This window comes from Pezoporus flaviventris, unplaced genomic scaffold, assembly GCF_033815535.1.
Source record: "Pezoporus flaviventris isolate CSIRO_AGI_PZ_B2104156 unplaced genomic scaffold, CSIRO_AGI_Pfla_v1 ptg000008l, whole genome shotgun sequence".
Lineage (NCBI taxonomy): Eukaryota > Metazoa > Chordata > Aves > Psittaciformes > Psittacidae > Pezoporus > Pezoporus flaviventris.
In genome coordinates this window covers 1,077,808-1,104,744 of record NW_026892556.1, presented here as the reverse complement: position 1 = coordinate 1,104,744, position 26,937 = coordinate 1,077,808, and the positions used below count along the sequence as shown (strand labels likewise).

The window sequence follows — 26,937 nt, the reverse complement described above, 5'->3', positions numbered from 1 at the left end:
CAAATACACAAGGAAGGTTCATCTCATTTAATCTTATACATATTTTAAGACTACTGGATTTAACTTTAAAATCATTCCAGACTGGACAACTTGTTTCATTTCTGCAATAACCCTACAAACTGGTAGTTCTGTATAATGATGATCAATCAAATGCGATGTGATAAAGAAAGAAAATGGTTTCAAGGACTTCAAATACCACTTGCATGACTAGTCTCAAAACCCAATGACACTGCTCTGTCCTGTTCAGGAACAAGACTGTAACAACTTCTCTAGTGAACTGAAGTATGACTTACAGGTACTGGCATCCCAAGTGGAACTGGTGTGTACTGAGTGTAGAGGTGAAGGGGCACTGGCACAAACACTGGCACAGGGACAGGTACCACAATGATCTGGGGTTGAACAACTTCTTCTTCTGTTATACCAAAAATAGAACAAAAAAATTGCTTAAAGATATGACCACTAGGTACACTCCAGAGTGTGCAGAAGACTCATCACACATGAACCTTCATGGATTTCAATGAATAGGAAATGTCTTGTAACTGCAACTTGGAAAATACCATACAACAAAATGAAAACAGTTTAAGGTCTTAAAATACAGTTTTAAATACTCTCTCTCTGTTACGTAAATCACACATTGCTCTCTCAACTGCAATACAGACTTCTATAAAACAGGTAGATTAGATACATACCTGTCTGGCATTCTTTGTTCTGTGTGTGGGGTTTGCATGAGGTGGCCTTAGTCTGTGTGATTGGCTTGCACAACAATGCTTTGTTTTTGAGAAGCCGAGGTGGTTGTGATGATGGCAGCTTTAGGGCATCTGTCTGAGTACTGGCCTGTTTGGAAAAATACATGAGGACAGAGTCAATATTGGTTTGATGGATATCGTAAGATTTGTATTTGCTCTCTACTATGGGAGATTGAGCAATCTAAAACTCCCCTTGGTGACAAAAATGATCATTTAAAAACCATTGCAAACCCAGCTTGCTAATGATGTATTTCAAGCCCCAGCAGCCTATGCTGGTCCCCTTCCTCCTGCGCTATTCCTCTTGACATCACATCCCATTTCTGGGCACTGAAGGTGGCCTCGAGTACAGAAGCCACACATGAATTGCTTGAGAACTACAGGCATCTCAAGAGCTACAGTTTGACAAGCTTTGTCTTAAAACTTCTAACCAGGCTGTCAGTAGACACAGAAAGACTTTTATACTGTACAAGTTCTATCCATTAGTTCAAAAGCACACCTGCAAGCTCAATGCCTTTTAAATTCCAGTCATAACCAGGAAAAGCAGTTACAAAATGTCAGTGTGAAATTCTTGGATACTTTACTTGTTATTGATACAATCTGGGCGAAAGTGAGAAAAAGAGGCTCTCCTAAAACTTACATCTCCTATTATTTTTGCTGTCACAGTAGGGACTGCACCTGTGAAGGAAAAAAAACATACAATAGCCTGTGTACATCGAGGACCATAACCCATACTCTGCCAAGGTCAAGAAAAAGAACTCCCACTAAACCTCATTCCCTGGTGTATGTACATAAATGTAAGTCATTATTTAAATACGGGAAGACAAAACTTCAACTGTCTGCACTGATGTGAAGCAGAATGAGGAAGTGGCTCTTGTCCTCAGCTAGAAAAGGTCCTTGAGCAAATATCAATGTTCAAGAGTAGAGATTTAAAAATGCAGGTATGTGCAGCAGTCTTACCCTGTAAAACATTGTTGGAGTTAACTGTAGGCTGGGCAGCAGGGGTGCTTGCAAGGGACACCACATGTGCTATGACAGGAGTTGAGTCCTTTCTCAAAGAAGGAGGGCCTGATGAGGAAGCTGGTGCCATAGAAAGGTTTGCTGGACAGAATGAACATAAGAAAACTAAAATAAGCAGTAATTCATAAAAGAGCATTTCTGAAACAACATCCACCCTCCAGATTTATCTCCAAATGAAAAAGCCTGCTGCATGAGAAGGGAATGCAGGTGCCAAACTGCTGCGTTTCAGTGTAAATAGGAGCTGGCTCCACAAGCAAACTTTAGCTGTTTCCAGTCACTGGAACATTTCAGAAGTTCACCATAGGATAAAAGTGGCTTTCTCTTTCTAATACTATGTGTATTAGAGAAGCACTCAGGAGATAAAAGGACCGGATGCCTCACTGTGCTTGGTACAGAACATAAGTAGTACAGGAGACAGCTGAGATCCTGACAAATAATGAATGAGGTGAATTTTATGAGCCTCTCACAGGAATTCTTAGGTTCTTTCCATTTGAAAGCACCATTCACTAACACATCACCACACTTCATCCAACAAGACTGTTCTGAGGCACTCCATCACCCTGGAAGTCCCCAGGACAGAGAGATACCTGGAGACCAGTTTTGCACTTGCCTCAGCTGAGGCTGCAGGCCCACTTCTGCAGAAGCAAGCATCTTGCTCTCCTTAGTAAAGCCAAGTGTACTGACAAGATCAGGAATGTCACATTGTACAGTTATGGCTTGGAAGTATAAAGCTACTTATAAATTCTACTCTTATTGACGGAAAACAGCTCCCACTAATGTAAGCAGCAGATATGCACAAAGCCGAGGAGTTGAATACGGCCTGGTACACACTATAAACTTTCAGTTAATATTCTTTATTGCTTGTTGGGTACCTTACTGTTGCAGTCACCATCACTCAGTGGGAGATTATGCCCCTCTTTAGGATCAGTGCTATTTCTGCCCCTTGTTTCGCTTCCTCTTCCTGTCCTTATGGGCCTTTCTTCCTTTCTTCCCTTTGCATTTCATTCCCTACAGAAACTCATAGTTCCTATTCCTGTGGGCTTCATTCCCACCCTCCTTCCCATTCTATCTGTGAAAATAACGAGCAAGGAAACAGCTATTGCACACATGAATCTTGGCATTGGTACTTCAAGAATCAACAGTTACTGACACAGAAGTGGTAACTCCTCATATGCCTACAGGCTACACAGAACCAGCTATTTAAAGTGCAGAGATGGAAATCTGTATTTACAACTGTTAAGTCTACTAATTTCACCACTTGATTTTTTTTTTTGTTGAATGAACATTAACATCCTACCATATCTGGCTATGTGGTGTCAAGCACAGGAGACAAGTAGGTATTGACTATGTCTTCAACAAGTTTCAGTACATTTTACCCATAAACTGTGTTTTATGAAAGTGTCTGAAAAGAAAGTGCTTTCGTTTCTTCTCAACCCCCCAGTAAAAGATACATCTTTAAAAGTTCACTGAATCCAGTTTCCAAATACATTTCCATATCACTATCATGCACACCAAAAGACAATAGTATCCCTAGCCTGTTTTACCTGTGTTGTTTGGGGGTGGAGGGTCAGAAGCAATTTGCTGCTTACAGAACAACAGAATACAAAGCAGATTACAAAAATGCTTGATTTCCCCATGCCATTTCATGGACTCACTGAGTTTACCTTGTCTCTTACAACCATCGCACTTTGCCATCTAGGAAAAAAAGTGAGGGAGAAATTAAACACACTTGTGAAGAGCAACAAAGTGTATAAAAACCCCTTTGCACCCTGCTCAGCAAATACAGCATGAAGAAATCTGTTAGGGTGCATCATTTTTGCAGGGTAACATATAGCAACACAGCATTCAGTATCTACCTTCCCACAACCTGTATGACATTTTCTCTACATAGAAAACTGGTCCTCAAAAGTTTAGAAGGATTTACTCATCTCTCACATACATACAACATACTCCCATGGACACAGAACTCAACTACAGATAGTTCACATAGTTCCTGATGTACAAATGTTCTTTTACTAACATATTTCTTTCCAGAGGTTGCTATGTGAGAATATTGCTTACCTGGTAAAACAAAACTGTGAATTTAGACATGCACTCCTCAGAGCAAAATTCCTCCATTTTCCCCCCAAAGAGATTCTGGACCAGTTTAGGGGAAGCCTGTAAACAGTAACTGCACATTTTACAGTGGTTTCCCCAGCGCTTAGCCAAGTCATGCTTATAGAGCAGTTTACAACCTAAAAGAAGAGAAAATAGCAAAAAAAACCCAAAAAACATCCTTTAATATCAAAATGACATTTGCTCAGCAGCTCTAGTTCTTGTGTTTAGTTATGTCTGTAATAATGTTGAAAGATTAAAACATATAGTGTGGACAAAGTTGGGTGTTTCTAAACGTAAAACATTCCCAGTTTTCTAACCTAAAAAGATTAGGTTTCTCTTATCACCAGTAATTTTAAGACAAAACACTTCTGACTTGATTTGTGTGAGACACAGTGCTGCCCTTCCTTACCTTCACTACAGAACGCTTTGTCTACGCCTGAGAATCGCACTGTCTCCTTGATAATCTTCTCAATTTTGCAGTATTCACACATTGCCATTACACTGCTCTTCTTCTTATATTCATCACAGCAGGTCTTCCCACAGAACTGGAACATTTTACCCTGCACCACAGCCAGAATGTTTCGAGTTTAATGTTTCTATGTTTCACATTCCAAATCATACAGTTTAATCGTTAATAAAAGCTCAGAAGCATAATCATGCCCTTGGAAATCAACAACGGACAGCAAATAAGCCCCCTCATTTAGCTTTATAACAAATACAGCAAATTTTCTGCAGAAAGCCTTCAACAACCTGCTCTGTCCTTGCATTAGAAGGATCATCTCTGGGACCAAGAATCAGGAATGTGCTTGCCTAGGTAGGCTATCATAGGGTTTGGTTTTTTCAGAGGTTTTCTTGTTTTTAAGATCGAAGAGCTAGTATCAGTATTAATTTTAATAATCATTAAATGATACTGAGATCAGTTCCAAATTCCTTCATAGCAGGTCACAGTAAGCAACAGAGCAGTACTGACAGGCCATTGCATATACAATTTCTTGGGTTTCTTTTAAGAAATAGGAGCTTCATTACCTTGTAGTCAAGCAGTTCTGGTTTGGTTGTAAACAATCTGTTACACTGCTGACACCTGAGTTTTACAACAGGGCGGGCAAAAGTGGCTTGCTGGGACTGGGCAGCCAGCCTCTGTAGACCAGCTGCAGCTGAACTGCTCATGGAGCTGGGGGACACAGTTGAGGTGGTTCCACCTGCAGATACCATCGCCCCTGAGGGAATGCTTACAATGACTTGACCTTGTGACAGAGGTACCACCGAGGAGTTCGTTCCTGCAGGCTTGTTGAACAGATTCTGCAGGAAAGCACATTGAGGAACAGAGCTCATTTTACAATATTACAGACTTCACCCAACATCCCAGGTGTTTCCACCATCAATTCATTAATCTGTTAATTCAGCTAAGAAGAAATCCTAAATGTCATACCTGAAAAGCTGCTACGCAACTGTAGCTGCAAAAATTGCGTATGCTCCCATCAGACATAGCCAAATGATACTGAGGGTGTGATGAGGTTTTACAGCTGTTGCACTGAACTTGAACACCTGAGGGTGAAACAGAGAAGAAAAAGTGATTGATGCAACATCAGGTTGTATTGCAGATACTTTTGTGCTGCGCATACAAGAACAGAGAATCTGAATGACAAGCCAAGTACATACAGAAGCTCAAGATGAAGTTTCTACAGAAGCAGACACTGCAGCTGCAGTGCCTGTTGCTTGCCAGATCCTTTAATTAATCTCCCAGTATCCCTAGGATGTCAGTAAGCATTTTTCCATTTTACAAGAAAAACAGCTGAGAACATGTTTGCCCAGCTCAGTGCAACATTAGGCAGAGGTAGCTAAGCTGATCACCCTGGAGAACAAGAAGCTGAACAGTCACAGCAGGGGTATGGCATACGTTCACAGGAGCGGATTTGTCTAGCTGGGAAACATACCAGCTGCACTTGCAAGAGAAGAAAATAGATTAAGGCTTACTGTCATGTTTAAACTCTCTAAACACAAAGCTGAAATGGCTGTACCATCACTGTTACGTTTATCTATAGTCAAAAGTCCTTAAGATCCCATCTCAGCACCGCCCTTTAAAAAACAAAGCCACTTCCCACCCTCCTAGAAAAGACTGTCAGCCTTAACTTCCAACACAAATTAGCTTAGGCGTGAACTACGTGAAATTATGCTTCTAAAGAAGTGAAAGGATAAACTTACCTGCAGAAGTAACCATCTTTACTCTATACGCTGACAAGCAGTTAACAGAGCAAAACAGTTCAGTTTTTCCCAAGTTATTTGCACTCTCGATCATCTCGACTGATGATCTCAAAGCCTTACACAGCGTGCAAGGTGTAATTTTGGCTGACTTCTGTGGAAACATGAAAATTGGTCATTCTTTTGGAACTCAAGTGCCTTTATTAACCTGGAAATAAATCACTGACATGAGTATAATAATTATCAACTATTACTTTTCCTCTCCACTTAATTCAAATGCTACAATTTAGTAGAGAATATTCAACCAGGGAGCACCTCAAAGGCTGAGAGAAGTCACAGTGGACTGCTGCTGAGTGGGCTCAGTGTGTCTTCTCACACTGGAATACTCTGGTAGTCGGTTCAGTGGTAAGGGAAACAGTGCAACATGTCTGGGCAAAGATTAAGCAGTGAATGGCAAAAGGAGTTATCTTAGACCTAGACAGTAACCAAAATGATCAACTAATAAATCGGGTGCTTCCTGGAACACTCAAAATCTAATCAAAGACATACTTTTAGCGTTCTATCAACATATACCTGCTTGTACGCTGTCACACATGTCGAACTGCAGAACTTCTTTGACTGTCCCTCTATCTGAAGTACGTGACATTGGCCAGAGCCACTGTAGCAGTATCCTCCACAATTCTCACAGCAGTTCATAGTCAAGTTGTTAGCTGAGCGGAACTTGGAGAAGCAGGCATCACTGCAGAGCTTGTGTACAACGTTCTGGTAATTCACTTCGTGTCTAATCTGGAAGAAAAGAAAGAATATATAACAAAGATAGAGAGAATATGTATGCTCACCTCTGAGGTAACCAGTTGTCCTGCTCTAAAGGAAATTAAAATGAAAAAGAAGTTTGCAATTACCACTGCATTCTTCTGGCACATGCTGCACTTGCTTGAAATGCTGTTAGTGTGAATAGTAACAACAGGTTTCCTTTTCAGTTCGTATGTAGAAAGACAAGACTGGCTGCAGAAATCCTTACTGAAGTTTGTATTGTCAAACTGGGCAGTGATTACATCCTTTGGATTTAGAATGTCTCTATGGATAAAAAGAAAAACAAACAGATAAAGAACTAATGTTGGCTTCATGTCAACTTGCTGTCCTTTTCTGCAGACTAAACATTCTCTAGAAGAGGGTGGATTCATTTAATTTAAAGCTTTTCTTTTTGCTGAGCTAAATACCTGACCTCATTTTATTTTGCCTATTAGGAAAATGGATAGGAAATACAATTCTCAAGTAGGTATTCTGTGAAACACTTTGCACCTGGACTTAGGAGTGGCCTATCAATACATCAGGCGGTGTCACTAAATCTTTTCAAAAGAAATTGGGGAAAAGGGAACTAGTTTTACAGTCTCTACTAAAAAAAATAAAATTAGAATGCAGGATGGGTGGAATAACCCCCTTTACCAATGAAAATACCAATCATAATGGGGTAGGGACCAAAAAAGTCACAATTTCTAATCACCAGGTAGTTGAGTCATAGAATCATAGAATCGTTAGGGTTGGAAAGGACCCTAAGATCATCTAGTTCCAACCCCCCTGTGTGGGCAGGGACATCTTACACTAAATCATATCACCCAAGGCCTCGTCCAACCTGGTCTTGAACACTGCCAGGGTTGGAGCATTCACAACCTCCCTGGGCAACCCATTCCAGTGCCTCACCACCATAACAGGAAAGAATTTCCTTCTTACATCCAACCTAAACTTCCCCTGTTTAAGTTTTAACCCGTTACCCCTTGTCCTGTCACTACAGTCTCTAATGAAGAGTCCCTCTCCAGCATCCCTATAGGCCCCCTTCAGATACTGGAAGGCTGCTATGAGGTCTCCACGCAGCCTTCTCCAGGCTGAACAGCCCCAAAACGGGCAACTTTCCATCTCTTATCTCCCATCTACAGTTTTGTTTGTTGCCAGATTTAACAAACTGAACTTTCTCCTTATGTTTCTCTCATTTGAAACAGTCACTGGCAGAGAAGTTTCAAATTACTACTACAACAAATTAAAGCCCCCTCCTACTTTGAGCAGCTTGAGCAGGTTTTCTTGGTAGAAGCTGGTGGGCGAGAAGCTGGAACAGTGTATCCAGTGAGGCACAGTGTGGAGCAGAAGAGCTGGGTAGAGCCTTTCCTCTGGTATGCGGTTTGCCCCTTCTGCAGGATTTTTTTACAGCCAGAACAGGAAACCCGAACAGCTGTGCTTGGAACTGAAGGAAGCATTTTACTCATGCCAGAGGATGCCACAGCAGGCTGGAAACCTGATGACAGCTGTGGAGCTAAAAGGAAAAAAAACACACAGAGAAAACATAGAGTAACTGTTAGAGATGGATTAAAACACAACTCACTTGTGTGCAGGGGGCAAGCACAAAGCTTATGACTTCACGTGGGTTGTCAGAGTCTAAAGGAGAATTAAATAGCAGATGAACTCTCCATAATTACATGCTCTGTGCTCGTTTTCTGTGTAGATTGTTTCAATTATTCTTAAGACTGAGAACACACTTTTAACATCCCTAAAAACCAGTCAATTTTCCTATGCCTCAAATACAACTGTTTTATAATTTGTGAATTTTATTATTTCTAAAACAAACTAGTTCTTGTTTCCTACTGGGGTCAGACGTAGCAAATGAACTCCAGAATAACCTGCATGGCTATTTGCAAAGGTGACATATTTTACAGATTTAAATAAAGTTAAGTCTTGGCTATTCCTTACCAAGCGGACTGCCACTGACTGAAAATACGGCACTGATTTTCAGCTCCCCTTCCTGAGATTTTGGCTGTTGGCCGTACTCCTAAAACAAAAGGAAAGGGAGAACAAATACACACATGTAAAAACAGGCTACATGATTTCCATTCTTTCATAATGTTGCATTCACTCTTAAGGACAAGAGAGTCCCCTATGCCTCCTCCAAACAGCGGGTTTACAGATGTTGCTGTATGACAGCCACACACAGATCCTGCCCAGAGGCTCACAGCAAACTACAACCCAGGGTCTCATGTGGAAACAGAAAAGCATGGCTGCTGGTGCAGTCCCCCTGCCAGCTGTACTCCAAGACACCTTAGAATTCACCCAGACAAAGCTTAAGGGAATCCTCTGCTTTCCATCACAAAACTTCCCATCTAGAAGCGTTCTGCTGTCCCTGCTCCTATCCTGTGAAACAAACTTTGTCTTCCACATTAATAGATGATAATAATGAAATAGAGACTGGGAGCTAGATGGTGAGAAGCATGTGGTACTCAATCATGAGTTAAGTACCTCAGAGTAGCCTAAGGTGAAGCTTCTCAGCAGACCAAAGCTGGCACCACTACAGCCAGACCATCACAGTCCCTGCTCTGACTGGCTTCAGCGAGAGGGGAATAACCTTACACTTCCTGCAAGATGAGAAAATCCCTGCAGGCAGCCGCTTGTGGAGTAGCTGACATGCTATAAATTACTAGCTTACTCCACAGCAGCTATTCATACTTTGACACCATGCTTCATGCTCTCCATAGAAATGTGAACCATAAAGCAGCTTGTAACACTCTACATGTAAATCTTAATAGGCTGAAAAGCATAATCTCTTGGAACTCCAGAGATGGTAAGATTTAACCTACTTACAGTCATCTGAGAGTAGTGAGGCATGATGTCATGTTATGACTGAGCTCAATTCACAGTTGCTGTCTGGCTGCAAGGTAAGCCAATTCAAAATCACTGAGCAAAGTTAAGCTCTCACTTCTCAGTGGCACCGAGCTGCTCCCTCAGCTTAAGCCATCTCCTAAAATCACACACCAGCATCCATGTAATACATGCTTAAACTTAACGCTTCTCTTATTCCTGTGGGAAAATGGCAAGTTTCTATACTAAGGCTACCAAACGATTTCTCAACAGGTTTCCCAGGAGTACAGGCAACAGTATTCATTCATCATCAGACTGAAACATTCAAAGCTCAAGTGAGAGAAGCTTTTAAGCTGTGCATGCGCATGCTGTGATGATGGGGTTTAAAGCACCATTTCTTTAATAGAACAATTTAAAAACTAGCTCTTTGCAGACAGACAGGATTTTAAGCATTTTAACTGCAGTTTTATCCTTAGTCAGTAAGAGGCAAATCCTGACATCAACTGTGCATGATCAAGCATAGTTTCACAGCAGTGAAACTGTGTTGAAAGCCAAGAAGTTCAGCTCCAACTATTGGTCACAGCCAGAAATGCTCTTCTCTTTCAGAATGAACAAAAAAACCAACAAACCCCCACATTCATTCCAATCTAAAGCAAAACAAAATGAACCTTCATCAGTTCTCATACTTCTCCCGCATCAGGCAGAGTTGATGATTCCAGGATTTTACTCCAGGAATTAGTATTTTGGACAATACAGTATTTGATAATGTCCATCTAAACCACAACAGATATTTAAATCCTTCAAGTCTTCACTTTTACTTATTAATATGATCTTTGATAACCACAGACATCTTGCATTGCATTCCCCACAAATCCACACAACAGATGCCATCCTAGGAATTCAGAGAATAGAGATTTAACCAACCTATACGTGGTTTGACGTTATATACACTTAAGGAAAAATAAACCCAATCTCATGACACTAAACAAATCAGGAGAGCAGTGAAATCTCAATAGTTTCAAACACTTTGTTTTCATCTTTATTTTATTAAACCAAGAGTATCAGGGGAAAAGGAGAAAACACATTGGGAAGATAGGCCCAGGGAGTAGAGGAGGTTTAGCAGAAGTACAGAGCGATGGTAGAAAAACTAACGCCTGCACAAGAACACCATCACTCTCGTGCCGATGCAAGTGGGATGTTCTTGGAAGAGCTGCACACCTTTAATTCCAGGTAAATTTTGGCATGTAACCTAAACATTAGCAGTGAGGAGACAGGAACTGCAACACAGATCATTTCCCTGGTGTCCTGCAGCAAACCAGTGGCAAAGAGACCAGCTAGAGCTCAGCAGTCCTCACTCCAGAACCACTCAATCCATAGGTCAGACTTTCTCCATTTTGCAATTAGTGGACTTGTCCCTGTATCACCATAAAAAATGTCAGTCTCAAGTGAAAAAGTCTCCTGAACACATGCTTAAATTGACTTCACTGACCTAAACGTATTTAAATGCTTTGCTAAGGTAAGACCTGTAAGTGTTAATTTAGAACAAGAAAAGCAACGAACCACTGTGCTTGCAAAGAGAACCTTTAAGAGGGAAGTAGCAGCAATGTGTCATTTCAACTACACATCTCTCTGACTACTCACAAGGTGTTCAGTGAAACATGATCTGCATTTTATTTCCTAGGGAGACCAAGTTGAGATAAAGTGTCTACATTGACACAGATTAAATCATCAAAGTTTTATGGCACTTTGCTTTGTCTCTAACTGAAAAGCAAAACATTTTCAGTGACATGGTAACATGACATCAAAAAGTTGGGAGTCTGGGTTTCATGGTGGCTTAAGAGGGAAAAATCCTTCTACTAAACTAGTTAAATTTCGGTCAACAAACCAAATAAATCGCTGGATTTTCATCCAGCTTATGCGGTCAGTTGTCAGACCAAAATGAGAAATGCAATGGGAAACTTACCTTGGAATTATCAGGTTCATCTTTAATTCTGTCTAACAGTCCCTGCTGTGGGGCCATAGCTTTATCATATTCGTCATCCAAAGGCTCCTCCTTAATTCTAATATTTGGTGCAAAGGAATTCCCCAGCTCTTGTCCAATAGATTCCTTACTAGAAAATAGGTAGCTAGACTCCTGAAACAATAATATGAAAAAGAATTCACCCTCCTGCAACTGCCATTAGGAGTTGGGCTGCTACCAAGGGGAGTTTCTGTTGCAGACCAAGAGAAATGGGTCCTGCCACTGGAAGGTGGGAGAGACACGATGGGCAGCAAGCTGCTGCCCCTACCTCCCTGCAGCACCCTCTGTCATCCCACCCCCAATCCTTTTCACTCCTCTGGACAAAGCAGAAGCCACCCAGCTCTTTAAGTTGGTTGTCAGTAGGGGCATTCAGTTGTTTGGGCAGCGTCTCCTGTTGATAAAGCTGTTCCCTGTCTTATCTGGAAAAAAGGCAGCAGGCCAGATGGATGCATCCAGGTCTAGATTCGGCTCACCAGTCAGTCAGACCATGCTGAACACCACAGTGGCTACCAAAAGAATCCTCAATCCAAACTTTTACAAAATAATATGCACTGCTTAAGTAGGAAAGATGGCTAAGAGTCAGAAGATCAGTTTTCCTGATACTCAAAATTTACACTCAAATACAAAATACGTATTTTGAATTATTCCAGTATATTGCTGCACTTGCAAAAGTGGTTTAAAGATCTATAGCTTACCCTGAAGTTAGTTTCTGGAGTTTGTGGAGCTAACTGCGTCCGTAATGTTTCTTCTACTTGATTATGAACTGAGGAAAACATATACATTAAATATAAATGAATACAGAGTCCAATGCATTTCCTTTAAAGCTATCTAGAGTCTCATGCTGATCCCCAACCCCATAGTCTGGCAGCACCTCAGAAGCGTTAAACTACTTCCTTTTCTCCTCCCTGCAAATAAGATGGTATTCCTTAAGGAGAACTGACATTTTATTATTATTCTATTGGGTCATTATTTTTCTATTCCAGAAAAATGGCTGTGATACTCTGAGGCAAACTGTTCCTTCAGAATTTTCTACACCCCTGTGGGTTCTGAACTCTCCTGGGTTTCAACATCTAAATCATAGAATATCTTTCAGAGCAACACCTTTCATCCTTTTCTTTCCTGTTCTACTCTTTTTTGCCTCTGCTCTCTTTCCCAGGAAACAGTAGCTTTTTCAGCACATACCTTGTAAAAATTCTGGATCCTGGATGCTGCCTATCAAGCATTTACTATTTCTATTTCAATTACTGAGTGCTCTTCCTGAGGCTGCACAGCTTTCAGCCACAACCTTGTAACTGCAACTATTCACAATTTTCTGAAGCACATCTTTTGCACAGAAATATTCCTCACTTGATTTCCACCTGAAGGTAAAAGTAATGAGACATCTTTAACTCTTCTTTATTTTAAAAACATCTGTATTGCTTCTCTATCACTTGCGCCACCTGGAAGCACTGATTTTAAGATGCTGTTACTAGACGTACAAAGTTTAAATACCAGAATTGTAAGCTGTGAATCTGAACAAGCAGCCAGGAGGCTCTCACTTGCTGACCAACCCTCTCTCCATACAGTCTTCGGAATACAATTAAATCACACATTCCAGCCTGGTTGTTCCTAACTCCTTCATTCACCCTTCTACTGTAACTTTTGGAGCTTGGGAAGTCAAAACCAAGTGTGTGGGCAGAAAGATTACTGGTGACTGTCAGGCTCCCTCAAATGAGAAACAGATCACAGGCATCTCTGCTTCTCTCCATGTTGGCTGGACAAAGTCCAAGACACAAGTATCTGAGGCAGAAGGAGAGCACTCTCCCAGGAAAAGCAGATCTCAAGCTACTCTCTGGCTGACTTCCTGCAGACACTAACACATTTCTAGCAGGCCTTTCTGTGCTGATACTACCAAATGCATGCTGCTTTAAATATGTGCACATTCATGAAGAATCGGTACTTTGCTCCAAAAAAATCTTTCCCAGCTATCAACTTCAACTAAACTTCAACTTTTCCTTTAAGGAGTTCCAAGGTCTGTAAAATACACTGAAGACAAAACAAAAGGAAGCTTGAATTGTCACCCAGCTTGGTTTAGAAAACCACAGCAACAAAGGATATGTTGAGGCTTTGAAACAAGCTGTGGAAGATGAGACCCCCCCCTAATGCTGTCAGGCCCTTCTCCAACTCATGGTTTTACTCCAGAGTTCACCATGGTTTAGGGTTCTTTATGAAATGCTTCCCTGAGTACAGCTCTACATATTCTCTTCAACAAGATGGTGTTTTTAATAACTAGCCCTATTGCTGATTTCTGTCTAGTTCTTTCTTCCTCTTTGCTGGGTAGCCAGGTCTACGATGCCAACAGTTACCTGCTTTGTCAAGAAAACTGCTTTTCAATCTAGAATCTGTGTCTTTTGGGATTTTTTCCAACCGTTTTTCACGTTCTTGAAACTGTCCTTCTCTATTCTTGTCCTTTGCTGAGAAAGTCTCTTTGCCATTATCTCTTGTTATGCTAAAATCTTTCCGAGTTGATTTAAATACAGGGCTCTGCTCAAATGGTGAAGCGAGATCCTTTTGGATTGCATTCTGAACCTGAATTTCTTTTTCACTGTCCAAGTCATGATCTGTAACTCTCTTGCCCTCTTCCAAATGGTCTTCATCAGAAATCGCTGAAGAAAGAGTGTCTTTTGGAGTGAAATTCTGTTCATCTTCATTGTCACTCCCCACAACGGGTATGCCAGCAAGATCCCCAGAGTTCAGAAAGAAATCATCCTCATCCTCATCATCATCATCCAGCAGTGAGTTTTCAGATCCTGTTCGATTCTGTATTCCATAAGATATGCTGTCGAGGGCAGGCGTTAAGTTGTTGTCAGTGTCCTCTGACATTTCTGCATCCAGAATTTCACCACCTAGGGAGAAAAAAACAAAACCAGTCAGAAAATTCACCAACTTTACATGTAACAAAGGACAAGGGCAAGCGTCCTTTGCCAATCTGTTTGATGCTGCAATTCCTCAGATACTCTAAACCTTCTCGGGCCAACATTACTGGTAAAACATTGCTGACATAAGGAACAGTTCCGTCCCACTCACCACATAGTGAAGCAGAAGCTGAACTGAGTAAAACTAACGAAAAAAAACATTAAATGCATCTCATCTGTAACACTTGTGGAGAAGGCAATGCATGAAGGGAATGAGCAGCAAGGGCGTGGAGAAGGGCAAACAGTCTTTTTCAGCAGCAATGATACTTCTGAGGAACGTTTTGGGAAACTGTGGCCTTATATAAATAAATAAAGATACTTACATTTTTCTGTAATATCAAATACCGCATCAGATTTATCTTCAAACTGTAAAAAGGAAAGCACTGTATCATTATCTTGGTCAGCTGCCATGGACTTTGCTAAAAAGTACCCGATGAAAACCAAAACCAACAAGAAGGGTCACAACTCCACCTCCTTCGTTTCTCATCCCAAGCAAAGTTCTATGGATTAAGACTCTCACATCACTGAGAAGTCACATTTACCCTAACAGGTTCACAAGTACATAAAAAAAGGACACAATGACAACTCAGAGTTAGCTTGCTTCCCAGAGAAGGCGGAGGAGAGAAGGGAGGGAAGGACATGTCAAGATTTGCACATTTATGTGACATACTTGTACCAGGTCAGGATCATAGATTCTTCCCCCTTTGATGCTCTGTGATCCTTCACTTCCTCTGAACATTCTAAATGGCAAAACAGCAGCATATCCAGCTGCCACTGACATGGGCTGCGCAGACCTGAAGGTTTCATCTCCCTACCAGGGAACGTCCCCTTTCCAGGAACAGCAAAATGTAATGGTTAACTTCCTGACAGTAACAAGACAATGGGTGTCAGTGGGAGTGTAACTGAAGGACAACCAGCTGACAACGCTGAATGCGGTGCAAAACATCCATTTACATGAAATATTCTCTGCCAGACATTAAAATTGATGGCATGCTGCACTGCTGTCTGAAGAACTATGAGCACCCGGCATAATAAAAGTTTCCTTTAGAATGTCCAACTCATTAGCATCCTTCCCTTCTGCCTAAAAGATAACAGCAATTCACTGAAGTCATCCCTCCTTTACGTCTCTAACTCAACACTTTCTTTTCTGGTAGATCCTGCTCACACTTCAATTCTTAAGCCATCTTAAGTAAAGTAATGGGATTTGGTAGCAAAGGGATGATCTCTAATTTCATTTAACTCAAGTCATTTAGTTGGTAAATCCAATATTCTACAGGACTGTGATGGGAACTATCAGTTTGATAGCAGCCAGCTCCGGGAAAGGATGACAACATATTTTCCCAAGGTCCATCTGACAGCAAAAAGCCTATCAGTCTCTTTCTACTATCGCTTCCAGGTCTACAAGAAGAGTTGACTGCTTCAGCTTAATATGACACACATGAAATAGCAAGAATCTGTCCAGCACTGTGAAGACCAAGACACTTTGATACTTCACCAAAACTTTCCAGCTTCTCTGAACAGACACTTGAGGCTGAAAAAGTGAAATACAGAACCCAAGGGAAAAAAGAAAGTTACACATTTCTACAAGGCTGATGCAAGTCAATTCGTGGTAATTATCTAGAGGGAAAAACTAAGGAAACACCTTCCAGAAAGGCCTGAGTCCTGCTACAACTGTAACGATCCTCGGATGTCTCCAGAGATGCAAGTTTAATGTTGACCTGGAAGTCCACTTGCAGTCAACCAAGTTTACACCAGTGTAAAATGAATCCCCATAAATAGTGGATATACTTAGCGCTAACACCAGGTGCTGAGGACACACACAGCGGTGCTGTACAGGTTTTGTAGAAGAACAGAAAGAGGAACTTGTTGCCATTTGATAATAATATCAGAAAATGAAGCCCTGGGAGGCAAAACCAAGATAGCCTGGGTCCTTTTCTCTACACTGACCTCCCCTGATGCTTTTCTTGCTTCCTGTCAGTAATGCTCTTTCTTCTCCAAAAAAGTCTCACACAATTTGTAGGTCAAGCAAGAGAAGTTTTCAGCTGAGACGAAGCATTTGCTCATCCTTTTCTTGAAGTAGGTTTGTATCAAAGTAGTTCTTTAACTCTTTTGAGATCCAGAGTACCTGTGGAAAAGTATTCCAGGTTCTACTAAAGTCCCGGTTACCTTATAGATCCAAGCCCTGGGTATTCCTCCTCCTCTGGAGATAACAGATCTTTTACTAATAGGTGACAAGACCAGAAACGCCGTTATTAGGGAAAGAATACATTTTGCAGTCTGGACCTCTCTGTTTCATTTGAAGTCAGCACAAGGGGCCACCTGCAAGAGCACATTAGAGACTACCAGAAATATTTTGGACAAGTTGGAAAACATTTACAATCTACCTGGAAGGAATCCAAAACACTTCCCAACCACAAGGTCATCCTAAGAAAAAAACCCCACCCTATTTTGTTTCTTTTCTCTTTCTTTTGTGAGGCTACCAGAATAAAGAGATCTTGAATATTGTCTTCCTTTCAGAGGTTTTAGGTGCAGAGGAAGATCTATGTCTGTGGTCAAAAGCTTCCACTAGAAGTATTTATATAACAGGAACTTCAGCATCTGATAATATGAGCAGTCTTATCTAACCACCATCTAGTTTCTGATGGTGAACAGCATCAGAACTCCCACACGGTATAAAACCAAAGAGAGGAAACTAGGGGAAGTGTTTGTATGCTTCTATGTGGATACATACATATTTGCATACACATAAATATATACATAGATATATCTCTCCCCCATAAATTACTCATTCCATAGCAGTCTATAACTGGCATAAGCCCTTGATGAGGGCTCATATATTTTTTTCTGAATGAGTGTGGGATAGTCCCTCAATTACATACATTTCTGTTCCCTTCCTGAATCCTATTACAATCTTGTTTAATGCCATCTCAGAAGGAAATTTTGTATAGCAATAGTTACATGAAATCACCTTAATCAGTCACGTAAATTGGCTGTCACTGGTCTTGCATTACACAGAAATGTAAACAATAATGCCCACCTTCCTATTTCTACATTATTCTATTTCATTTCTGCAAGGCAATTTCCTCTCTCACCAGTCCTGGTCAGTTGCCATCACTCTCAATTCCCTTTATTTCTTCTGCTCAGATTTTTAAAGATTTGGTCATTAGTGGAATAAAAGTACCCTCGAGGCAAACACAAACCTGATGCATTGGATGGCATTCCCTATGGGTCCTTTTGACAGAATTAAGACAAGGCACTCAAATATCCCAGATTAAGTCCTAAATAACTACGAGTGGAAAGGCTCAAGAACAGTAAGATTTCTGTTAAAATACTCTAAGCTTTAACTCCCCAACACAGTTCTCAAAAAGCACTTGAAGTTGTACAACAAAACTCCAGGACATCGTATTTTAAAACACCTCCATTCAAGCACTTTGGCTAGTATTTTGCCAGAGAATAGTTTAAAAATACTTAGTGCTTTTAGGTAGTGAACATTCCCTAAGAGCTTAAGACAGAACAACTGAAGCTTGATATTAGCAAAATGAAATGGTTTAGAATACATTTTCCTTAGTGACTCTGCCTCACTAGCACTCAGATAGCACTAAATAAAGGAAACAAGAATACAGAAATGGTGACAAAACAGACAGGTATTCCTGGAACCAATGCGTTTTGCTTTAGATCACTATTTATATAAAGACAGTATTGCTTTTATATAAAAAATAATAATCCAGTAGGTATGCTGCTATTTTTTAACAATTGTAAATAGGACTCCAGGGGAACAGTGCTACATCCTCAGCACTAAGCTGGCTTTGCTTGGAGCAGGTGACAGAAGCACACTGTTTACACTTGAATCTAATGTGCTAATTGGAAATACCTAAAAACCTGTTCAATACTCGAATGGTGCCACAGCATCCATAAATCAAGCAACTAATGCATTATTTTGGTGCAATATAAAGAGAGAAGGTGCCTATGGCTACAACCTTGTTTTGACTGCAAACCAGAGGATTTCTTTAAATGAACAAAACAGCACCACAACTTTACATACACAGGCACATATCTTTCTAGCAGGCCTTTTGAAGTTTGATCCTAGGTTTTACTGCATCCGTAAGCAAACTGTGGAAAGGAAGCAGATGTTAAGAAAACTGCAATTAAAATTAGTCAGAGATGGTTCTCAGTTTCTGGTCTGTACAATTGCCTTGTCCCTGTACACACAGCACAACCCTCCCCCCACCCCCAAACTCCAGAAATCATTAAACTGATAAGGAAGACACAACTTGGAAGAAAAAAGTAATCAAAATTGTAATCGCTATTCCTGAAGCGGGAGGGCTGAGCTCAGGAAGCACCCCCTGACCTTTTACACATGACACCCCTGGAAGGGATGCCAGCCGCGCTGCACCCCTGCTATGGGAAAGCTCCGCGGTACGAGCACAGTCAAGCAGCGGGTCTCTCCCGGAGCTGCTTCCCACCGAAACACAGCCAGCATTCCTACCTCCGGAGCACCTGGGGAGGGACGAGCAGAGGGTAACAAAGAGCCAGCCTGCTGCAGATACCTGCTACAGGAAAAGAACGGCTGCGGCAGGAAGAGAACCCGGCGGGGTCAGGCTAGCCATAGAGCTCGGCGTGCGGCGCGGGGCCTGCAGAGCCCCCTAGCAGCCCCGGCTGCGGCCCTGCGCTGCGGGGCACCACGCGTGGCTCTTCACAGGGGAGAACGGGTTCGGAGCCGCCGGCGGGGAGGCTCCGAGAGGGAGCCTGGAGGATTCTGAGTCCTTAAGGCTTCCCTGGGCAGCTGAGCCACGCTCAAGACTTCAAAAGATCATTTTTAATCGAGGCTAAGAGGAATGAAATTGATACCGGGACGGGCGGTTTTAAAGGCAAATCCTAAACACCCATCTCTACACATAAACAAAGGCAGGCATTTTTCAGTTTCTTGTGGCTCCCTATCTTTCTGTTCAAGAAACACATTCATACCTTGCATCTCACTAACTTCACCGTCAATTTGCATCTTCAGTCTTTAAGTCTCAGGAAAGAAGATTCAGGCACATGCTGGTGCCCTTCACTTGTGCGGTTTTAGAATACCGACTGATTCACCAGACAGCACAGGGTTCAGCACATCGGTGTATTGCCTGTCTGTCCCCAGCTATTCCATTGCCTGTCTGTCCCCAGCTATTCCAGACATCCCTGAGCTGCCTGAATATTCACAGGCTAATTCCAAACAAAGCCCCTGTTGACTTCATGGTTTCAGATCCACCCAACATGCACACACAGGCTGCAGCCTGTTACCAACCTGTACAGGAGCAAGTAGATGAGCCTGTCAACACACAGAAAGTTACAGCGTGCCCTGCTTACTCTGAATGATCAGTGGTTTTAACCTACCTACAAAAAGTAGAGCCCTTCTCCCATCTGCCCACAAAACATGGATTTGAGAAGGAAGCAGCTCCACAAAGAAGGCTTCACCTTGCAATGGGTTTCTGAAAGACATTAGTTTGATGTGCTGATTTGAAGCCTGCTAGACCTGTGGGCTTTGGCAATTAGCAAACACACCCAGACACAAAACACACATCAAGCAAGCAAACAAACCAAGACATCCACAAGAAAGGCTTTCCTTTAAAAACAAAGAACTTCTCTCCTCAAAACCTCACTATGGCTATGCCCTGATCTTTCCTGCTGCTGTTGAAGGCACTACAAACCACCACTGACACTGGGATTTCGGTTACACTAAATCTGTAAGTGAGCTGAAATAAAGGGAATTCCCATTTCTCACAGCATAAGTCAGAAAAACTAAACTGGATGTAAAAATCACCAAAATCAGAGCAGGGTCCATATCATAACAATGGATGTTTCTGCTGTGATACTCAGTGGGTAATTACTCCAAACCAAGTATTTCATTTTAGTTCCATATTTTAGCATCCCACAAGGAAGACAGCACTGCCCAGATTACAAATGTATACTTCTGGCCAAGCTTTCAGAAGTATAGCTCTTTAGAAGATCATGTTCTACAAAGCAAGCAATCCCTTTAATTCCACTGAATTCAGAAGCTGAGCAGCTCTTAAAGAGAGAGACATCACCGTATCTTTTAAGGGAAAACCAGTCCATATAAAACAACTAAGAAGCAGTGAGGGTAAGAATCTGGGGTGCAGGACCGGCACTATAACCTCCCAAAGATCCTTCTACTCAATGTCTCCCCCAAGAGGATAATGAACCATCTCAGTAACCACTTCTTAATAATTACCTTAATAAAAGGGGAAACCCCCCAACCTTCTGTCAATTGATCTTTAAAGAAAGTGAAAGGTGTAAGCTGACGTCTGCTTTTCATTATAATCTGTCCCCAAAAAGGAAGCCTACAAGATGGTTTTCATGCAAACTGGGCAAATTGACAAACATAGCACCTTCTGCTTGTTGATAAACGCAGCGGGGATCATCAGCCCTCCTTCACAGAATGGTTTAGATGTTAATAGCCCACACTGGTGAATCAGCTTATCTACCATTAGGTTCTACAAGTCTTTCCCTTATTGTAAGAGTTTGCTGCCAGCTCTCATCAAACCTACAACTCCAGCCCCATTTGTAGTTTTTGCCCTGGTTGGATTTACTATTTCTTTTCCTGTGAAGAAGTGGTTCTTACAACAGGCAGTTCAGTTGGATGTTTCACCTTCTTTGCAGATACTATTACAAGTAACCAAGGCTCTTGAGAATGAACTGCCTGAACACCAGTAAAACCCCATAGAAACGCCACTGGTACTATGCGATTAGAGCTCCTGTGACTGATGGCTTCATGCAGCCCCAAGAATTGCCCTGTTCTGTGAACAAACAAGACTGCACAAAATGCCTGCAAGTACTTGAACAGCATCAGAGTGAGAGGTCCAACCACTGAGCCACCTCTGCTTCGCTCTTCTGCCTGCAGGTAAGTGACAGAGCTAACGCTTGCCTTGTATTGGAATCCTCACCCCAATGTGTCTTTAAACATATTTAACCAATCTAGTCAATTTTGAGATAGCAGATATTTTGCCAAAAAACACAGAAAGTTTAATTTTTTTGCAGAGCACTATAACAACTCTTGCCAGGAAATATTAAGCATAATAAAGGCCTGTTAATAGTCTGTGTTAGCTAAACTGTATTCCATAAAGGCTTTCTTGGGCAAATAAAGCCATTTAATAAAGATGAAATGCTTTTTAGACTGTTATAACAAATATCAAGATTCAAAAAACCACACAAGTTATTAAAAAAAATTATAAAAGAAAGCAAGTACTCCAAAATCTCTCCTGTAGGAATAACTCTGTACAGTTGTGCTAATTCTGTCTCAGGCTCTTCTTACCTAAATTTAGACAACTAAACATTAGTTTATTAGGCCAGTGATTCAGGTTCCCTCTTTTTACAAAGGAAATGAAGAGATTCCTGCAGCAGCAATGCATCCTGCCCCACGACTGGGCAGAAGATCTTTCAGAGATTCCCATCTGATAGCAGAAAGAGTACAGAGTACCCAGGTGAGAATACCCAGGTAACTGTTACCTGGGTACAGAAAGCACAAAAAGATTGCAAATGGAAAGCAATTATTCCTACACCCTCCCCAGCCCTGATCTCAGACCAAGCACTTGGCGAACTCAGGACCAAGACTCAGATTTTGATACTGAACTTCTCCAACCTCTTAGAAGACTTCTAACACTTCTCTGAATCTGGACCAGCTATCAAAAAGGAAAAGGACCAAATGTAAAAGTTAAGTTTTGGTTTTGTTACCAAAAAACTGCAATAAACTGAGGGGAAAGACAACATTAATTGGAATGTCTGGAAGGAATGGTGGGATACAACAGTCATTACATAAGACAAAAGTGGAGATAACGTCAAAATTAATTTTCACTATCCTCATCATGCAAAGGGCCTCAAGGTGGGCATAAAGAGCTGACTTGACTTTCTGTATCTCATAAAGTGGGAGAAGTCCTCACGGGAAAAACTGAGATCTGTTACACTTGGTTTTTAGAAGGTGAATTCAAAACTTCTGCCATCAAAGCATCCTCTAAGAGATGCACAAGCCTTTGCAGAGAAATGTTCTCATCATTGTCTTTGTACCATTCGAGAGCAGTTCTGTCACAAACCTTTCTAAATGAGGCGATCCTTCAATTTTTAATTAAAGCCATGCAAAATTAAAGCTGTTTTATTGAGGCAGCCACCGGGTGTTCACCTATTCACACCAAATTCATTTCCAAGAGCTGGAGTGTCACATTACAGGAGTTAGCACTGCTACAGGCTTAAATAAATGATCATTCTATTCAAAGTATCAACCGTTCAAGACAAGGATATTATTGTATATTATTCAATATGCAAATTAAAGTTGAATTGCCACAAATATTTGTATAAACTAATTAAAAACCCCATACAAACACCTTCCAAGTAAATCTTGATATTATTTTGCAACTATGAAAAGTTAAATATGTTGGTGTCTTTTCCTTAGAAAAATGCAACAGTTTTGATTAGGGGCAGAAACAAACCTCTAAAATACAAATTTAGCCATAAAAACTTTGTAGATACTTTAAATCAAAATCAGACAAAACCTCCACATCAGTCTTTCACTGGCAAAAACTTTCTGTTTTACTTTGTGGCTCATTATGGTGGATTGAGCTAAAACACAGCAACTGCTCACAACGGGCCTGGCAAAGAGCCAGTTCCAGCCTAAACGTTTCTGGAATAACAATATTTGCCAAAGATCTTAATACTGAAAAGAACAATCCTGAACACACCAGCACCTGCTCAGCTCCTCTCTGGAGAAGTTATTAAATTAGTCTTTGTTTATTCCCTATGAAAGAAAACAGTTTTTTTTTATGAGAAATGCTCATTATTCCTCACGTACAGGATTTGGGAGAGTCCATCACTGTGACCTCCTGTAGAATGGGAACTGGACAGCTATGGAGAAATGAAATACACGGGTCTTCCAAGACCTCATTAATTATGGCTTTAATGGAAGATGCACAAGTGTCCTGTATTTACAGTATGTTAATCTCATTCTTCATAGCCTCTATCAGTAAATCAATTAACTGGGAAGGATTCGCTTCTCCCCATCGTCCTCAAGAACTTATTGGTGCATAAACTGGTTTTGGAATGGAGAGAAGAGGAAATTCACCTCTCAGACTCTGAAGGTTACAGACTGACAGAACACAGTGCACTGGTGCTACTACTCTCTGTTAAAATCTCACAGGAACCTTTCTGGCACAATTAAGATTAACCTCACTGTCAGGCTTGGGACCAGGAAGGGATTTTCCTTCAAGCTAGACTGGCAAATTGTGCTTTCTCTTTCCTCACTCATGTGGGGCAACTCCACTTTCCTGGATCCTTCCTCTGCTCCTGCAGGAGTGGAGAATGTTGTCAATGCAACCAGCACAAGGCTTTCCATCATGTACTGGGACAGATGGAGCAGTAACTGATGGAGACTTCTGGACTTTCCAACTCACGGATAATTAGCCAACCGACAGAGAAATGATTTGTTCTGAGGCCAATAAAGAGGACATGAACTTGATAATACTGTTTTGTTATTCCTTAGCAGATAACTGGCAAGCTTGAGAAGAAAAAAGGCAATCTTTTTTTTCCACTGACAATACCAGGTAACGACAGATAAATTGAGCACATCATGGCAAGAAGCATGAAGAGACCACCGGACATTAATAGAGCATAACCTTTCTGAGCAACCTCTTCCAATGCTTGACTGTCCTCATTATGTATTTCCTTACATCACTAACATTTCAACTCCTGTGAATGAAATTTAAGATTTCCTAAGTTATTGTCCTATATGAAGCCTCTTCCCTTTAAACTTCTTGAGGTAGCCAAGATCCTGATCTCCCAAAGACTTACATATTTATGCAGGATCTGTAAGCAACTGCACAAAATTCTTTGGGTTTGCTTATAAATAAGTGCAAGTGTCCAAAAAACACAGGTCTGAGACAACTCTGTGACCATGTTCATTTCAGAACTGCAGAGCAGACAAACATCTGTGCAGCTCCTTCAGTCAGAACCTGGAAGGTCAACTGTTCCGTTTAGCAACTAGTTTTACTGCAATCGCAAGTTTCACGTTGCTTGAAATAAATCCAGCAAATTAAACTTTTCTCATATATAGGAATGGAAAACTTGAGTGTTCTTGTCTTTCTCAAGGCTGGGAAATGGGAAAACACCTTCGTCTTAGGGAAAAGGGAAGTGGACAGCTCAGAATCTTGTAGCGGCCTATGGGCTCTTCCACACAAATGTAACTTAACCTCATTCCTGCAGGGAAGCTTTCAGTCCAAAGTTACATGACGCAGGAAGGGGGACTTCACTTGTTGCAAGATTATATCGAGCCCTGTTAAAAAGTTATTCTTCTATAGTTACTTCAAGGTGTGGACCACAAAGATCCTTCCACTTCTTAAAAGACAAGGTATTTCTTCCAGCAGAGGAGGGTGCCCAGTGCCATGCTGATGGAGGACCCCATGACAGGGTCAGCAGCTGATGGTGCTCACACCAGCTACAGCGCGAGGACCTGCATCTGGATCAAACTGCCATCTTGACTGTGGTTTGACATGGACAACCACAGTGAATTTATAAAGAACAGTGGGTTTTAGACCAGGAGACCGGTGGTGCTGATGGATCCCAGCTACCTCTAAGTTTATCATCCAGGTGATGCAAAGATGCTCATGGAGATGATGCCCGGACACTCGTCCCTGCGCACCAAAGGACGCTAACCAAGCCTCAGGGGGCAGCGCGCCCCGCAGCACGGAGGGGGCAGCCCCGCTCACGGCTGCAGCGACTGGACAGCCGCGGCCGGGGGCTGCCCGTGTCCCCCCCACGGGGCCCGGCCGCTCAGCACCGAGGGGAGGCCGCGGCCCCCGCCCCGGCGGGACCGGCCCCCAGGGCCCCCTCCCGCCCGGTGACCCCTCCCCTTTGACCTCCCCTCGCGCCCCCCACTCACCCTGGCACGGGGGGCGGGCCCCTCCTCCTTGGCCTCCGCCATGTTGCGGCCCCCCCTCAGTTGTCCCCAGCCCGGGGCGAGGGGCCGGGGCTCGCTCCCGCTCAGCTTCACCTCCTGCCGGGGGGCGCCGTGGGGGGGGGTCCGCGGGGAGCCGGGGTTGCGGCAGGACGGGGCTGGCGCGGGGCGGGGGGGCCGCGGCTCCCTCAGGGCGGCGGAGGGGACGGGGGGCCCAGACCCGCCAGGCCGCGAGCCCTCTTAAAGCTGCAACGACAAGCCCAGCGCGGGGCCTCAGCGCGCATGCGCCCCGCGCCTGCGCCGACCGCGCGGCTCCGCCTCTTGGCGCCCCCCGCGCAGGCGCAGTGGGGCAGTGCAGGGTGAGGCCTGGAGCTCCCTCAGAGCCCCACAGGCCCGAGGGGGGCGGGGGGTGCCCGGGTGCCCCCCGGCGGGGCCGGGCAGGAGGTGCCAGGCTGGTCCCGGGGTGCGCCAGGGCCTGGCGGGCCTCGACCAGGCCCATGCTGGCCACAGGGCTGTGACCTCGTGGCGTGGCCACCAGGCAGAGGCTGTGGTGGCGATAGTGGTGGGGAGCCTCTGCGGCACCATGGGCTGCACCTCAGCACCACTCAACGCACCTCAGCACACCTCAACACACCTCAATGCACCTCAACGCACCTCAACACACCTCAACACCACTCAACACACCTCAACACACCTCAACGCACCTCAACGCACCTCAACACACCTCAACACCACTCAACACACCTCAACGCACCTCAACGCACCTCAACACACCTCAACACACCTCAACACACCTCAACACTCCTCAACGCACCTCAACACTCCTCAACGCACCTCAACACTCCTCAACGCACCTCAACACACCTCAACGCACCTCAACGCACCTCAACACTCCTCAACGCTCCTCAACGCACCTCAACACACCTCAACGCACCTCAACGCACCTCAACACTCCTCAACGCACCTCAACACACCTCAACACACCTCAACGCACCTCAACGCACTTCAAAGCACCTCAACACACCTCAACGCACCTCAGCACCACTCAACGCACCTCAACGCACCTCAACACACCTCAACGCACCTCAACGCACCTCAGCACCACTCAACACACCTCAGCACACCTCAGCACACCTCAACACACCTCAGCACTCCTCAACACACCTCAACACAGCTCACCTCACCTCAGCACATCTTACCTCACCTCAACACAGCTCACCTCAATACATCTCAACACACCTCAACGTAGCTCACCTCACCACAACTGAACACACCTCACCTCACACAGCTCAACACAGCTCACCTCAGCACATCTCATCTCACCTCAGCACATCTCACCTCACCTCACACAGC

General features: G+C 43.0%; 1 protein-coding gene across 10 annotated transcripts in view; it reads right to left on the bottom strand.

Moving 5' to 3' along the window:
* Window positions 1-25,751, bottom strand: part of LOC133267505 (zinc finger MYM-type protein 4) — a 36,453-nt gene extending 10,702 nt beyond the window's left edge. For 3 of the 10 annotated variants that reach the window (XM_061449806.1, XM_061449808.1, XM_061449812.1), the window contains exons 1-19: window positions 25,570-25,751; window positions 14,978-15,020; window positions 14,046-14,585; window positions 12,396-12,463; window positions 11,644-11,814; window positions 8,799-8,877; window positions 8,112-8,364; window positions 6,962-7,136; window positions 6,633-6,845; window positions 6,063-6,213; window positions 5,290-5,405; window positions 4,887-5,159; window positions 4,270-4,420; window positions 3,825-3,997; window positions 3,308-3,458; window positions 1,704-1,844; window positions 1,384-1,421; window positions 690-834; window positions 294-412 (exon numbers count right to left, since the gene is read on the bottom strand). In XM_061449806.1, coding sequence (XP_061305790.1) covers window positions 294-412; window positions 690-834; window positions 1,384-1,421; window positions 1,704-1,844; window positions 3,308-3,458; window positions 3,825-3,997; window positions 4,270-4,420; window positions 4,887-5,159; window positions 5,290-5,405; window positions 6,063-6,213; window positions 6,633-6,845; window positions 6,962-7,136; window positions 8,112-8,364; window positions 8,799-8,877; window positions 11,644-11,814; window positions 12,396-12,463; window positions 14,046-14,585; window positions 14,978-15,020; window positions 25,570-25,611 — 3,042 coding nt within the window. In that variant the 5' untranslated portion in view covers window positions 25,612-25,751. Of the gene's footprint in view, window positions 1-293; window positions 413-689; window positions 835-1,383; window positions 1,422-1,703; window positions 1,845-3,307; window positions 3,459-3,824; window positions 3,998-4,269; window positions 4,421-4,886; window positions 5,160-5,289; window positions 5,406-6,062; window positions 6,214-6,632; window positions 6,846-6,961; window positions 7,137-8,111; window positions 8,365-8,798; window positions 8,878-9,683; window positions 9,751-10,898; window positions 11,600-11,643; window positions 11,815-12,395; window positions 12,464-14,045; window positions 14,586-14,977; window positions 16,325-16,601; window positions 18,667-25,569 lie in introns of those variants that run through there. The other 7 variants (XM_061449807.1, XM_061449809.1, XM_061449810.1 and 4 more) reach the window with 7 other exon arrangements.
* Window positions 25,752-26,937: the final 1,186 nt, after the last annotated feature.